This window comes from Thunnus maccoyii, chromosome 19, assembly GCF_910596095.1.
Source record: "Thunnus maccoyii chromosome 19, fThuMac1.1, whole genome shotgun sequence".
NCBI classification, from domain to species: Eukaryota; Metazoa; Chordata; class Actinopteri; order Scombriformes; family Scombridae; genus Thunnus; species Thunnus maccoyii.
The window spans coordinates 25,837,246-25,854,231 of record NC_056551.1 but is presented as its reverse complement, the minus strand read 5'-3'; the positions used below and the strand labels follow the sequence as shown (position 1 = coordinate 25,854,231).

The window sequence follows — 16,986 nt, the reverse complement described above, 5'->3', positions numbered from 1 at the left end:
TAAAGTGTTACCACAGTAATGTGATATATCATATTAGAAGCTACAAGTTGCTGATAACTTGCTGATAACTTACTTCAGTGAGACTGTGAATGCAACTCTTTTACTTATCATTTTTTAGGGCTGCAACTAACCTTTTTTTTTAAATTTTATTTCTTCATTTTTTTATTACTTTATTGATTAATTGATTAGTTGTTTGGCCAATACAGTGTCAGAAAATAGGGGAAAATGTTGATCACTGTCTACGGGAACCCAAGACGACGTCTTTAAATGGATATTCAGTTTACTGTCATATAGACATTATGACTAAAGAAGCCAGAAAATATTCACATGTGAGAAACTGGAATCAGAGAATTTGGACTTTTTTTTTCTTAAAAAAATTGCTCAAAACGATTAATCGATTATCAAAATAGTTACTGATTCATTTAATAGCAGTGTGTGTGTGTGTGTGTGTGTGCATGAGAGAGAGTATGAGAGAGAGAGAGAGTATGAGAGAGAGTGTGTGTGTGAGAGAGAGAGTATAAGAGAGAGAGAGAGTATGAGAGAGAGTGTGTGTGTGAGAGAGAGAGTATAAGAGAGAGAGAGAGTATGAGAGAGAGTGTGTGTACGTGTGTGTGAGAGAGAGAGAGAGAGAGAGAGAGAGTATAAGAGAGAGAGTGTGTGTTTGTGTGTGTGTGTGAAAGAGAGAGAGAGAGAGAGAGAGTGTGTGAGTGTGTGTGTGTGAGAGAGAGAGAGAGTGTGTGAGAGAGAGAGTGTGTGTGTGTGTGTGTGAGAGAGAGAGAGTGTGTGTGAGAGAGAGAGAAAGAGAGAGAGAGTGTGTGAGTGTGTGTGTGTGTGTGTGAGAGAGAGAGAGAGAGTGTGTGTGTGTGAGAGAGAGAGAGAGAGTGTGAGAGAGAGAGAGAGAGAAAGAGAGAGAGTGTGTGTGTGTGAGAGAGAGAGAGAGAGAGAGAGAGTGTGTGTGTGTGTTAGAGAGAGAGAGAGAGAGAAAGAGAGAGAGAGTGTGTGTGTGTGTGTGTGAGAGAGAGAGAGAGAGAAAGAGAGTGTGTGTGTGTGTGTGTGTGAGAGAGAGAGAGAGAGAGAGTGTGTGTGTGTGTGTGTGAGAGAGAGAGTGAGAGAGTGTGTGTGTGTGTGTGTGTGTGAAAGGGAGAGAGAGAGAGAGTGTGTGTGAGAGAGAGAGAGAGAGTGTGTGAGAGAGAGAGAGAGTGTGTGAGAGAGAGAGTATCGGTGTAGACTCTCGGCTCGCGGGAGTCGTCAGAGCCTCTGAAGCCTCCGGAGCGGACAGATGATGCTCTGCACAGACCAGGCAGCTGGATGACAGGACAACACACACTCTCCTCTCGGTGCTTCCCGGAGGCTTCCAGTGTCATTATAACGGGATTATAACTAACTAACTCCTGCTCCCGGAGCGCCTGCACTCCCTCCGTCGAGTCTATCATCGCGGCGGCACTGAGCTCACAGCAAGCCGGCGGAGGCAGCCTGCGCGTCCGCGGTTCTGAGATGCCTCTGCCGCCGCGCACACACATCTCTCCACTCCGGCTGTTGTGACACTTTGATGCTGCACATATCTGGTTTACAAATATGATGAAATGGCAGCCCCGGAAGAAGGTGAGTGAGCTGTGACTTCTCAGTCGACTTTACTCACAAAGTTGTATAGCGGGAATGTGGCTGGATGACTGACCGGCACCGCTCGGGATCAACGGGGTTATTTAAACACTCTCAGAGCGCGCAGCAGTCACGGACACTTTATTAAGGATAATCCGTTAATAGCCTGCATTTCTGAAAGGCTGCAGCAACATGTCTGTGTAGGATTATTGGAGGATTATACAGGAGATGAAAAATTCCACAAAGCTGAACTACCAGAGACACTGTAAGCCACTGTATGTATATTATAGTGATGCCACAGAGAATTAAAATGACATAAAGATCGTTACACAGCTATATTACGTGAATTTTACAAAGATATAAGATTAGAAAAGCATCATATAGTCGGTAGAAATCCACTATTCACTGCAGACCTCCCTGCCATCATCCTCTGATTAAGACTGTAAGACTATTAGTCCATTAATTGATTAGTTGACCCACGTTTGATTTACAATTTGATTAATCGTTTAGGTAATTTATCAACTAGAAATGCTAAACCTTTACTGGTTGCATCTTCTCTAATGTGAGCATTTGTGGTTCTGTTTTATATCACCGTAAATTCAATATCTTTGGTTTCTGGAGTGTTGTGTTTGTTATTTTAACACTTTGGGCCATTTTTTTTACTATGACCATTTTTTAGAATAAGCAATTAGCCAATTGATTATAAAAGTAATCAAAAGACTGATAAATGATGGAAATAATTGTCAGTTGCAGCCCTGACTGAGTAATTGCAAAAATCATATTAGAGAGTACAATTGATTGTTAATTTCAAACCAGTGCTGCAGATTTTAACCTCACTTCAACTGCGTAGCATGATGTTTTTGAGAAATAATATTGGATTTTTAGGTCATTGGTGGCAATGTTAGTTAATGGGTCCACTACTTTGGTATAAACTGAAATATCTCAACAACTATTTAATGGATTCCCATGAAATTTTGTGCAGACATTCACGTTGCCCAGAGGATGAATCCTAATAATTTAAAGGACCCTCCCGGCTTTTCATCTAGTGCCACCAGCAGGTCAAAGTTTTCACTTGTGCTGTGAAATATATCAGCATCTACCCGATGGATCTGCACCAAATTTGGTGCAGACGTTCGTGTTCTCCAGAGGATGAATTTTATTGACTTTGGTGATCCAATGACTTTTCCTTTAGCGCCACCACGAGGTTGACATTTGTGGTTTTGAGTGACAACAACTGGATGTATTGTCATGGTATAAGGATGAATTGTAAGAACTTTATTGATCCCTTGAGCTTTCATCTAGTGCCGTCATCAGGTCAAAATTTTAACCACTTATCATATTTTAGCATGCTAAACGCTATACCTGCTAAATATGCATTGTCATTGTGAGCATATTAGCATCAATGGAGGACAAAGTACTCAGATGTTTTCCTTAAACTCACATTTTTTTGGCGACTTGGCGTCAGTGGAAACAAGTAGTGAACACAATACTGACATATCATCACATTTTAAGCTAATATGTTGAACTTGTTAGCAAACAGTTGCTTATTTCCACATCCAGCTGTTACGGAGCAACATTATCATTCATGTGGAGTCGTGTTTCTGTCCACCTGGTGAATGTAAGTCCAATATTCACTCTCTTTTAGCTCTGTTTTTGCTCTCTACCAACTCCTGAGGGAAATATCTGGCTCTTTAGCTGCTAAATGCTCCACTATGTTCACCAGCTAGTCTACAGCTACCTGTGTCTGTTTGCCATTTGGTGCTGAGCAGGTAGTGTACAGTTTTAGAGCTTTTTTAGAGCTTTTTTAGAGCCTGCTGCTGAGAGTGTAGGAAAATCTGTTTGAAAAGGCAGTTGCAGATATTTTAAAAAACCTCCTTCATCTGTTGAGTGGGTAGTGTGAACTAGCATGGGATTTGCTGCTTAACCGAATTTGTTTCTGGCTCAAAGATCACAGGGAGCAAGAGTTCCTATGGAAAGAGCATGAGCCCTGATTTTGAAGTGGTATATCCAGCTATAAAGGCAGGAGAGCTCAGAGGGGTAAAGTTCCCCTCTCATCCAGCGGAGAGTGTAGAGTGACAGGATCAGACAATCAGCTGTTGGAGTGTTAATGGCAGTAATGAGAGGAGAAGAGAAACTATAGATTTATCCTGTGTAGCTCACTGTAAACAACACTGTGTTTGTGCAAGTGAAGTAGAGGAAGGATTACTGCTGCCGCTGCCTTTTGCAGGACTATTCTTGCATCGTGAAATCGTTATCACCATCATCAGTGCGTCTTTATTTACATCTTTCTTACCAAGGTTACTACTGTTGTTTGATGCACATCTGGTCCACCAGCATAGAGTTTATAAGAGATACCTTGCAACATTACGGTCATGGACTTTCATCAGGCATCAAAGTCACAGCATGAAACAACAGTATTTTAAAGGTCTGGTCACAGTGAAATTCATCTGCGTGTCTAGAGACTTGGTGCTAGTTGGTGAACTACTGTGTTTCAATCAGGGAAGACACAAGTTGACATGAACTCAGAAGCGTTATTTGATAGTTTTTGGCATTGTCCCAATCGATTAAATGGATATATAGGGATGGAGCTTTATAAATAGCAGCCAATCGGAGATCCCCCTATAGACAGCACCTTGACACAGGTGGCGGTGGAGCAGAGATGTGGCATCGACTGCAATGACAGCAGAGAGAGACAAAGATTATTTTTTGGGGCATTTTTGCCTTTATGGGACAGTCGACAGTGAAGTGGCAGACAGGAAACAGGGAGAGAGAGATGGGTATGACACGCAACAACCTGGCTGGAATCAAACTGAGGATGTTGCGTTTATGCAGCATGTAGCATATGCTACATAAATGCAACATCCTCAGTAGCATGTAGCATTATGTAGCATGTAGCCCATTCAGCGTTCCCAGGTAAGATTGTTTAAATATTCTTTGGCTAAGTTGATCATTGGATGATAGAGAAGCCAGTTGTCTTCCTGCTTGAACTTGCTCTTAAAACTTCATTTGGCAAACTGAATTGAAGATCGGTCAATGCTTTTTCTTATAAATACTTAACCTTATTACTGATGTTTTTTCTTCAATGCACCTGACCTGCAGGCATGATAAATATATTATTCACAGCCTGCACATAGTTACAGTACAGTCCAGCTCACCTGCAGAGCAGTGTCATGTTTTAATGCCTTTGTTCATCATCTGTAATGTTAAATCATCAGATTGTAGCTGTGTAGCTGCTTACTGTGCTGCCAGCTCAAGAGTCAGTCACACTGGACAGTAGAGGACGTTGTACCAGCCTCACAGGAGCTGAGAGAAACGAGTCGAGCTGCTTTCTGTTTCCATCACAGTTCATTTTATAGGTCACTAACTTTGAGACAAGACTCTGTAAAAGTTTCAAAGTTGACAAAACGCGAGTTGACTCGGGGTCGATCTTGACTGATGATTCGTATCGGTGTTTCTCACTGTGATCTAAACAAATGTAAGAGCACTTGAACAGTGTTGACTTTGAAGAAGAGATGCCTGGTTGCTCAGCAAAGACTCCATGCTGACCTGACATCTCGCTCCGGGTTTACATGTGTAACAGCCTCGCAGGATCCTCGCAGGGTGACGAAAGCCTCTGTAAGACACTCGGACCGCTCGCAGTGTTTGTGTAGCTGCAGATCTACTGTACAGCTGTCATCGCCTCCCGTGGGTTCTGAAAATCTTACAGTACTTTCTTTTAGCACTTGTTGCTAAGGATTCATATGTATAAAAGCTCATATAGAAGCAGAGTGCTGCTTTTATTTGAAGCCTCAGAGTGAAGATAAACACTCTTATTTTCCAGCAGAGTAAATGAGTCACTGTGTGATGAGCTGCAATGTATTACTTTGAATCAAACTGTTTCTAATGATTTAAGATGCCATAAAATCAATATTCCTTTTCTACTGAGACCGTGTAACATAAATGAGAAGGGGTGCATGTGCACAAACACACATATGTATGTAAGAAGTACACACTTGTGCAGTTTTACACAGTTTGCTTGTGCAAGATTGTGCTTCTGGCTCATTTTATCTGAAGAATGAAACAAGATGAAAATCAGGGAAGGATGAAAAGAAAGAAGAAAGGAAGGAAGGACAGAAAAAAAATGATAAATGAATCGTAGGGATGAGGTGGTGTACTGGGCTTTGGGGATCCATCCTGTCATCCTTACTGGTTTGTGAGTGGGTCTTTCCCTCCTTCTTTTCAGCCAGGGGGGACCCATCACAACCTGATTGCAAATTTATCAGCTTAATGAGGGGGAGTGAGAGGAGGATGAAGGGACGTGTGAGAGTCAGCGAATAAAGGATTGAAGCTATTATGGATGGAAGATATTTTTGGTGTTATGCTTTTCGCTCTATGAATAACAGTTTGAAACATCAAGTAGATGGCCTCGATTACATCACTATGTACTCCGGAGTTTCATCTCTTAACGAGCAGGTGGGTGATATAAGCTCACATTTGTCCTCATTAGTTTCTGATTTATGACTTTTTATCCCTCCTTGACCCATATAGCTTTGATTCAGCGTGGATATTACATATGTAGGTGTAAGTGTATACTATACATATTATTTAGTCTTATAAAGTCTTCTCTTAAAGCTACACTAATCAATATTTTTATATTGATACGTAGCTAGACATCATCATCAACCTTGTTTCCAGCAGTTTTCAGTGGACTGTACATTACCTCAAAATGTCAAACTGTTCCTTTAACTGTATGAGTCTGTGTGCATACAGTACATTTAAGCATTTAAGCGCCCAAAAATCCCGGTTGAGAATTAAGAGGTTGGATTAGAGGCAGTTTTAAAGGAGCAGGTGAAGCAAATAACATTTCTACCACTAATTTAGCAGGCAGCGAAGATGTTATGAAAGAAGCTCAGAGAGGAAATGTTTTTTAATGAATGGAGCTTATATGCTAAGTTGCATGTTCATAGAGAGCATCTGTGCAAAAAATCCACTCCGTTCAAATATCCACTCGTAACCATTAAAGCATGATTTATGTGTTTTATTGTTGTGTTTAGCCCCCTCGCAGCACATGGTGAAGGTTAGGGAAAGATTGTGGTCTTGGTTAAATATTGAAAAATCTTAAGTTACATGAAGCATGAAACATTACAGGGTTTGATTTATTAACATTTAGCCACAACCAAGATTTTTTTTCCTTTCTTTTAGAGATTACTTTTTTGGCAGATTACTTTGTGGAGAGAGAGAGAGAGCGATACAACACCAACCATCAGGCTATCAGGGCGCCCTGCCCAGATCCTTTCCTAACCTTAACCAAAGTGCTGTTGTTGCCTAAACCAACCACATATGGGACTCAGGATCCAGTCTCCAGTATCAAAGTCCTGCATCTACTATCCTCTCTGCAACTTGTGCGGTACAAACACCTCTCACGTCCTTCGCCAAAATAAACATTGTCCGTGTACTGTAATCCTGGCAGCGATTCCCTCAAATGAGTTGTATACAAATGTGATTTTTAGGAGACGAGGATGGGTGAGAAGGACTTGTAGCCTGAGTTGTAAGAAAACCAGCTGACTGTACTGATATTTAATCAATCATACAACATGTGAGACTTGTACTGTATGTATGTGTTGACACTGCGAGCTGATCCAGGGGTGTTTTCATGAGTGGATTGTTGACAGCGTACTTACCCTGAAACACTGTGGGTTGACTCACTCGTTTTACATTTTTTCCAGCATATAAATAAAAAGTTTCTCTCTCTCTCTCTCTCTCTGAGGCATTATGTTTACCCAGCAGGAGTTCATGAAACATTTCATATTCTATTCTGCTCGGCCGGATTGGTAATGCACTGGGTGTAATGTGTTTACTTACAATGCAGCTAAGCCGCTTAAAGCTACACTCCTGCCTCTGATTTAAGACTTAGCCCTCCAACTAAAAAAAAAAAACCCCCTCTCTTTGCACACAGGCTCAGTCAGACGTATTTGTTTGAATGTGTCCACCAAATAATCACCACATTCTTCTGTAATCCAGGGGAAAGATACACTGCAGGCTAACGAGTCTAGAGCCACTGTTTGAGTGTCATTATGTGCCGCGACGTGTCATGATGAAAACCCAGAGGAAAGAGTCCGCAACAAAAGGATAGATGCCGTTTGACTACGGCGGTAGCACTTCATGGTTTTAACATGATTTTTTCCTTCCATGTATCGGTTTATTTTTTTATTTATTTGAGCCCTGATCTCATTTAAACCTTTGAATCTGTTTGATTGATGCAGTTTGCATAAAAAAAAGTCCCTCTCTTCAGTTATAACTCAAATCAGAACACAGACGTCATACATAATCTGTTTGAACCAGCTTTCTCTTACTCCAGTAAGTTTTTCATGGTGCAGATTTCGCCAAAATTTCAAACAGTATCAGGTGGGAAAAAAAAGCAGACTGAAGCGTTTGTAGCCCACAGTGAACTCTTTGACTTCATAGCATTGTTACCCTTCCTGTTTATGTGGATGCACTGATCTCTCCCAATATGATTCTGATACCTCGACTCAAATGATCTGCCAAGATAGATCAGACTTCCAGTGCTGTTGCAAATTTAAAAGCTCACTTCATGGAGGTCATTTTTTTTTTTTTTTTTTTTTTTTTGTAATGTAACACGAGGCTAGAGAGCTCTAAAAAACTGAGCCGGTGGCCCGTCATGAATAAATGAATGTAACTGAAAGACTTTTATATTGATGAACAGTATTTAAACGGATGAGGCTGGTGGTTTTCTATATTTTTCTTATTGTCAACAAATCTCTTGTGTAGAGCCAAACCAACAAGTATTGTGTGTGTGTGTGTGTGTGTGTCCAAAGCCTGATGTTTTTTATTCCTCTGTGTGTCATAGACCTCCGTGATTGTTCAAAAAACTATTAAAAACACGGTGAGTCAGTGAGCCACATGTTAGTTTGTTTAGAAACGGCTCCAAAGATTAATAACAGCAGCAGACACCTCTGAGTATATGCGGGAATGTTAGTTTTACTATCTGGGTAATGAGTTACACAGGGTGACATGTTCCTTCATCACAAAGGCAATTGTAACCCAGGTTTCAAACAGAGCAATAAATAGTTGTGAGGAGTCAATTGATTTCAGGGCATTCCCTCCTGTTAAATCAGAGACCGCCCCCAAATTGAGTTTAACAGGTTCATTTGCAGAACTTAATTCATCTAACGGGTTAAATTTAAACTGCATAAAAGTTCATGTCTGCAGGCCATGTAAATAATTCTAAATGTCTTTCCAGGATACAGCGTTTGTGAGATTTTTTATTTCATTCAGTATTGTTTGTAGATGCGCTGTCTGGCTCCCGCCACCAGGTTATGCTGTTGAGTCGGAAAAAGCGAGTTGTGAAGGAGAAGAAGAAAACTTTGTCGTTGTCCATTGGAGCCAAGAGAAGAAGGCAACCGTTTTAGCAGCAGAGAAAGTGTGCTGCCGGAATGTGAGAGTGAGCATAAACTGCTTTGTTTTCGTTGTTAAAAGCAAAAATAAAGACTTTGCTTGTTGCACGACAGTCCTGCATCTGCCTGAGTCCTTGGCTGCAACATAGTCATAAATAGTGAATTAAATAACAATAAATAAATATTTAAATAACAACCTTTAATCGTGGTAATAAATAATCTTCCTTAAAACACGTCAAAATCTTGGTTGCTGTTGGTTTCATGCAAGTTTTAATTGAGGTTTAAAAAGGGTTTGACTCTATTTTAATGAACTTTGACTTCTCCTTTGACAGCCTCCCAGTGCAGCTAGCGTAGTTCAAGCCTACAGGAACATAGTGGTCAAACCATGTAATTACAACTTCCAGGTCTGACGGGTCCAAAAAGCACAATCATGGGAAAAGTAGCAGCTGGAAAATGGTGGATATATTTTTTTGAGTGTCACAACCAAAGCGAAATGACTCGATTCATGGTCAGAATTTGATCCATTTGGTTCAATAACATTTGGAAAGTTTAGAAGAGCCGCATGATTGAATTGTTTTTTCCCCGCTCAAGTTAGCGGAGGGCTAATCTGGAAGTTAGCTGGCTCGGCCGGTGGAAGTGCATGCGGTTGGGAGGCGGGTTAAAGGAAACACTACTGCACTTGCTCTGTGGATCCCACCACATGGAAAATAATAAGTCCATGATGCAGAAGCTGTGCAGAAGATCTGGGTGATTTTATACCCAGGAGTCAAACTTTTTTGGCTTTATGCGCCACTGAGCAACTTTGATAGGAATGAAAGTAGAGTAGAGAGTAGAGTAACAACAGAGAGAAGCAGTGGAGAAAAACGGCATGTAGAGTCAGAATATTTTCACATCTAGCTCAGCGAATTAAGGGTTTATTCCAACAAACCGGAGTTGGTGATTGTTGAAGCTTGTTAACTTAAACGAACAATATCTAGTTGACAAAACTAAAACTTGAAACCTAAACCTAAAATAATCTGAATAAAAAAATGGACAAACAAAGAGGGTTAAAGAGTAACTTATTGCCTTCAACCTACTGTGAATATTGTGTATGTGTACTGTGAGTGTATGTTTTGTTGTCGTCAGTAAACTGCCGGCTTGTTAATTCAGAGGCTCTGGTCTACTGTTTTATTTAGCTCAACCACTCCTCCAAACCCAGAACTGGTCTTGTGGCTTATAAGTTGCCTGTGATACACTGACACGAGTTCTAACACAATGGCTATGATAGTTTGTTTAGAAACGGCTCCAAAGACTTATAACAGCGATCACGTTTTCAGTCTCCGGAGAGTAGTTCTGTGTAAGGCAGACGCCACTGAGCATGTGCGGGATTCTCTTTACAACTTCACTAGCTTGTTGTGCTTTATATCACAACCTCTTCACTTTGTACTAGACTGTAAATTTAGCAAAGAACTTCAGTAGGATGATGTTATTCCCCTTCCACTCCTCTCGTTTCAGCTGCTCCTCGCTCCAGCCTTTTACGTCTCTCTGGAGAAGCGAACAGCAGGAATAAGACAGTTTTTCTTTCATGTGAGCAGAATATAGACAAGAGGAGGACCGTGCGTGACTGCACTCTATCACTTAACCTCCTCCTCCTCTTGTGCTCTGTGAGAACCAAACGTGTTTTCTTGCTTTTTTGTCGTTTTTTAAGATTGTCTGTAACCCCATTTGAATGAGATATTGCTGTCACACATCAGCACACAGCCTCTCTTGTAGCTCCTCTGTTCTACTTTACACCCACTGAACCAGAACAGATGTGCAGTAACAGCAGCCCAGTCTCACTTCATCTGTCTGTAATGACTCACTTTATCTGTGAATGTGTTTAAAACATGTGTCCGCTGGGCTTTCTTCAATCAGTTGTTAGTTCTCTTCAGCTCTACCAAATGCGGAGATGCCGGCGTTCAGTTAAAAGAAAAACACTTATTCTGAGCTCTCTCGGTTAGATTTTCGACTGTACTGCAGTTCAGTCGGCTTCAAGGAGAGAAGATTTGATATTTTTATAATGTGATGTAGTAATTGGTGGTTGTGCTGTAAGGTCGTTGCGGTCCCTCAAAAATCTCCCCTTCATGACATCACTGCCACTCACTCAATTAAAGTATAGCTATGAGAGAGAGATTAATACCAGAACACAAACTAGCAAGCTATTAAATACCAGAATATGCATGTATGTGATATAATATGTAGGGATGTGCAGAGGGCCCAGTATTTGTATTTGTATCTGTATTTGTTGAGGCAGCAAAATTATTTGTATTTGTATATGAATAAAAGTGGAAAGAGGTTTAAAAATCCTGTTTTTGTTTTTATTACGCTTTTAATTTTAGAAAATTAAAGTGTTCATGAAGTGTTCCCCTGGGAGCGCTTCGTTTGTGTCAGTAGCTCAGCTTTATCTCTGGGGAACACCCCCAACTCCGGGAGTGATGTCCAAATTAGGAAATGTGCGTCATGTAGCGGGTGGATGTGACTCCCCTCATTGAGACCTGCTGATAGAGATAGAGATGTATCCGACCTGTGTGCTGGTATTTAACGTGGTTTTTATTTTCTTCTTGAAAACAAATAATTTAAAAAATATTTGTATGAAACAAATATTCGTAAAAAAACCCAAAAAAACACTATTTGTGCTTTGCCGAATAACGTTTTTGTATTCGGGCACACCCATAATAATATCACAGTGTTTATTCCAGGTTTATTTAACAGAAAGCCTTGAAAAAAAATATGGTGTTACTTATGCAATAGGTGTGCTTTACTTGTTTAATGAGGGGCGACGTCTCACAATGATTATTTGCTCCTGAATTGTAACTTTTTTTTTTCCTTTCACGGCATCAGGCGACAAATTCCCGCCTCAGTGTATCTTCCACAGAGATTAAATGTGACTCTTTTACCTGCGCTGTGATGTTTTGAACAAGCTTGTGTCCCCGAACGGCGTCGAGTATGAAATGCTTTTGTGTGTGTGGTGATGTATATGTGTGTCTCTGTGTGTGTGTGTGTGTGTGTGTGTGTGTGCTTGCATCTATATATGTGTGTGTGTGTTTATACAAAACAAATGGGATTTGACCAGCTAGGGGGGGAGAGGAGAGTGAGAACTCCTTTATAAATGTTTTATTTAAATGAGCCATGTGGCACTGGAGTGAAAGATAAGCTGCAGTCATTATTTTGTCGGTGTAACAACCTGCTGAACAGTTTCCTCTGAGTGTAAATGTGTGTTTCTGTTTTACTTCGCTGTTTGCTGCCTTGTTTGTACCTCAGTGAACTTCAATTTTATTGTTCATATTTGTGGGTTGATTATCTTAAAAAGGGGAAATTGCAATATTTGTCAAACTTGGACTTATTCGTATATTTTTGTCTGTATATTTTTCATGATAACACGTCTCTAGTAGAGATTTTGTAAATTGAGACTCTGGCAAGAACAACATCAATCAGGACAATTAGCATGAGCTTCACACAGTTGTAAGCAGTAGCATCACGTAGTAATGAGTAAATTCGGCACAATTTGGCCAATTGGAGATGATTGGAGAGGTTCGGGGACATCAGTGACACCACAAACTGGAAGAGGTCTGGAATTTTATACAGGTTGACAAGATGTAGAAGGTTTATGGTGTTCTGCATAGTTCTAATTATTGTTATTCAAATATGACTCATCATAGACAAGGACCAAAAACACTTTTTTGAGCCTTATTTGAACTGATGTAGTTTTGTTTGTGTTTTAGCCTCATGCTAAACAAACACATTTCCAGAAACTAGAAGATGTCACTTGTCAAATGAAACCTAATACATGCATCATGGCCTTACAGTTCTTCTGTTATAAGCGTTTCCATTTGCCAAACAGGTGTAAATTCTATAAAAAAGGGTGGATGTTAAGGGGTTAAAACAACAACAGCCTAACTGTTGTGGTAAACTACATTGTAGACCTGATCCACTTTCTGCTCATCTTCCTGACTGACTTAAAGGATAAGGCTGGTGATTTTCAGTATTTTTTCTTATTGTCAACAGATCTCATGTTTGGAGTCAACCCAACAATGATCTGATCTACTAACAAGTATTGCGTGTGTGTATCCAAAGCCTGATATATCTCATTCCTGTGTTTCGTAGACCTCCGTTGTCGTCCGAGCACCATTAAAAACACATCATTGACTTACACCGTTGCCCTGGGTGACATGTTCCTTCAACATGAAGAGTTTGTTCATGTTAGGTTGTTTAGAAGCGGCTCCAGAGACTAATAACAGCGGCGGACGCCACTACTGAGCACGTGCAGGAACGCGGTTCTGTTTACATCTTCACTAGCTCGTTGTGCAACATATCACAACCTCTTGACTTTGTACTGCATTGTAAACTTCTCACAGAACAAAGTCAAGAGGTTTTGACTCCCTGGAGTCTGAGAATTTTAATATTTTTTCTTAAAAAACTTCTCAAAAATGATTAATCGATTACCAAGACAGTTGGTGATTCATTTTCTGTTGAACTCTATTCTCTCCTTTGAACATGTAGGCTCAACAATTGTTCATTGATTCTCTGTTTGTCTGGCAAATACTGCGTCACTTTCCAGCTGCCTTTATACTCCTACAGCCGACTGAAGTGAAGTGAACACATCTGCAGACGTACGCTGTACATACGTTCAAGCACTGGACGTGTGATCACAGAGAAATATTGTTCAAGGTCTCTGTTACCTAATGGAGTGAGAGGGGGGAAGTCACTGGGCGAAAGAGAGAAGTTAATAGCAGAGGTGAAAGAAAGAGAGAGAGCGAGAGAGAGAGTGGGAAAGACTGGTCTGTGCCATGATGGGAATAACAGAAAGAGACAATGTGTGTGTGTGTGTGCTGGATCTATTTATAGTGAGGAGATCATACCTGCTTCTAGTCTCAGTGGAGCTGACCCAACAGTGCTGGGACACCACTGCTTCACTCTACATGTGTATGTGTGTGTTTGTTATGGAATTTTCCATCTTTAGGGGTTATACTGGGTTAAGCCTTGAGGTCACACTAATATTATTAAGCAGAAGGAGACGTTTTTTTTTCCTTTCTTTGAGACTCAGCATAACTGTCTGTTACTCTGTCCAATGTTAACACAGATTAACATTGGCATAACCAGACTGTGCTGACTTAAACTTGAAAGTATCACTCAACATGACCTGAACTAACAAAGTGCAGTTCCTTGTTTAGAAACTAAATGAGCCAATAAGACTCATTTTTCATATCGTGGGAGAATTTGTTGAGGTTAAAGAAGGCAGAACGGGAAAAGACAGCGTCTAAGTGCAGACCACCTTGATGTTTACTGTTTCTGTTCTCTCCTTGGACGAGTGTTTCAATAAATATTCTCAGCATAAGACCTCAAGGCTCCTGTACACTTTCTTCACTGAGGTGTTGACCGATGCTCAGAATTTCTACACAGCATGTGTTTGTTTGTGCGTACACATGTGACTGTGTATTCTGGCCCTTCATCCACACCAGACTGCTCCTTTAACCTCTGAAAACAGCTTTTAAAAACACTCTAAATTTGCTAAATGGCACTCTTACATCTATCTAAGAGTGTAAAACTGGATGTATGGTGAGATATTAGTCTTATTAACCATCTGATGACTTAATCATCCCGTCTCCTTGTCGTTCTGGCTTATGATGTGCAGTATGACATTAATTTAACTCTTAAAAGAGTGTTGTCACCATCGCTAAAACCAAGCAGGATCAGAAAACGTTCCTCCTTCATTCTTTATGGCAGACCAAGCGCTTAAACACGGGGAGAACAAAGTAAGATATGTGGGTCACATCATCAGGAATGATCTATGTGACGACGAGGATGTGCAGCGCCAGCCGTTGCAAAACCGCGCGCACAAGCGAATATGCTGGCACTCAAGATTTCATATGTTGTACAGATTATGTTAAAACAGCCATTTTTAGAAGCTACTGTACTCCACTCTGTTCAGCCCACGTGTGGTGCGGTTATAGTAAAAAGCAAAAATGAAAAAGCTCCAGGTGGCGTTTAATGATGCATTCAGAGTCTTCTCCTCTCTCAAGCTCCCGGACGAGTGCAGCTCATATGTTTGTGACGAGGAATGTTCCCACCTTTCATGATGTGCTGAGGAATTTTATATAGAAATTTATGTGTCGATTAATTGATTTTAAATGTAAATAAAGGCTTTAACTGAGCCTACACACAGTGACACAAGCTACTCCTCTTGTTTTTGGAAACATTGGAACAAATGTCTGTACGTGTTTTCATCACTGTAGACTTGTAAACTGCTGATATGGACCTATGTGTAATTGAATTATTTACAATCTGTGCATAGAAACACAGAAAATATCACAAAAAATCTTTGAAAAATATCACAAATAACCGGCTCAGGTGGAAAAACAGGTGTTTCAATAATAAAAAACAAAATGCAACAAAGACTTACATGATCTTAAATGTCCACTGAAGAGACAAAAAGAGCAACAAGGAGACTGTAACGTTCCTCAAATGAATATATGACGGTCTTTTAATGACGTCATCTTGTTGTGTCCTCTTCTTTTGAAATGTCTTAATGGCACCGACTGTAAAAACACCAGCTGTTTATCCTGAAGACGCAACTGTAACGGGGGGTCCATCTTCTCTTCTCCCCCGTTAACTCTCTTTTATATCGCTGACAGTGGTGACAGCCTGCAGTCTCTGTTGTGTGTTGATGATGATGATGATGGTGGACTAACGGCTGACAGTTAGTCGACTCCCACGAAGACATGCAGACGGCTCTGATGTCGATTCAATGATGAGTTGTTTATTGCTTACAAGCACTTCGGGATCTTGGATCTGGGTCTCAGTAAAACTATTCAGTATAAAATAAAATCATAATTAAAAGGAAACTTTGATTCGACACAAGCCCGGTCTGACTTGTTCCCCCGGTGACGGGCTTTATAGCTGCATCGTTACCTTGGATACTGTGCGGCCTAGTATTAAATATAAAATAAAAGCATAAAAATATGATAATGACACACATATTATAACTATAACCTTATAACTATCAAATAAAGGTAAAATATCTGAAAAAATTATATTCTTTATTATAAGATTCTGCTATTAGACAGTAACCATTGAAAGCTCAAATTATGTATTATTATAACATGCAAGAAGCTTATGTAACACAACTCAAAATATTCACAAAACAGCAGTGGATGGAAATAGAATTTCCTTTTATTGATATTCTGGATATTTGTAAATGTAGCTTTTGTTAAGGATAGAACATTGAAGTGCTGAACTAGCAACCGTTTACCAAGATGGAGACGATGGCATTGTCTGACATGAAGAAATATCACAAAATAAATACTGAATGTCGATAATTGATTCCTAAGAGCAAACAACCCATAAAATGTTTGTAGAAAGTACTTAACATCACTTCAGAAAAGAATCCTGACTTCCTGGTGCCTACTGTTCTTCATTCTTGCTCTCTAAACAACAAACAGAGGACTTTTTAGAAGTGGACAGAGATGTGAAAATGATTGTGAAGGTGGAAAACTTTGGAAAGTACAGTAGAGGTAAGGAGAGATTTGAATGTGACAGCAGTAAAGTTAGATTAGGCCTCTATGCAGCAGTTACATCGGTGGTGTCGGTGTCAAATCACAGCATGAAATGCTGAAAGAGCAGAAATTTAATTCTTTTTAAGGAGTGTTGTATCTCAAAATCTCAGCGTGTTGAATCTCCTGAAGGCATGTTCAGAAACATTTTTGTACCATCACCTGCAAAAATGATGACTGTGAAGCAATTTTATACACATTAAATTCTTAGTTTTAGGCTTTCACGTCCTATTTATAACACCTCAAACTATAGATTAAACTTTCCAAATCTCACTTTAATCACAGCTTTAGTTAAGATGTAGTGACACCAACAACATCTTAAATCTTTAAGCAATGAGAAAAACTCAAGTTGATCTGTGATAATAGATATATCTGAAGTTTTTACTTATAATTAATATATTTTTGGGCAACTTGTAGTTAATGGA

At 40.0% G+C, this 16,986-nt stretch overlaps 1 protein-coding gene across 2 annotated transcripts in view; it reads left to right on the top strand.

The window, feature by feature from the left end:
• ttc28 (tetratricopeptide repeat domain 28) overlaps nucleotides 1-16,986 on the top strand; it is a 162,895-nt gene that overhangs the window by 44,227 nt on the left and 101,682 nt on the right. The window contains exon 1 of one of the 2 annotated variants that reach the window (XM_042394745.1): nucleotides 1,262-1,602. The exons of the other annotated variant lie outside the window; for it this stretch is intronic. Coding sequence (XP_042250679.1) covers nucleotides 1,576-1,602 — 27 coding nt within the window. The 5' untranslated portion in view covers nucleotides 1,262-1,575. Of the gene's footprint in view, nucleotides 1-1,261; nucleotides 1,603-16,986 lie in introns of those variants that run through there. 2 annotated transcript variants of the gene reach the window in all.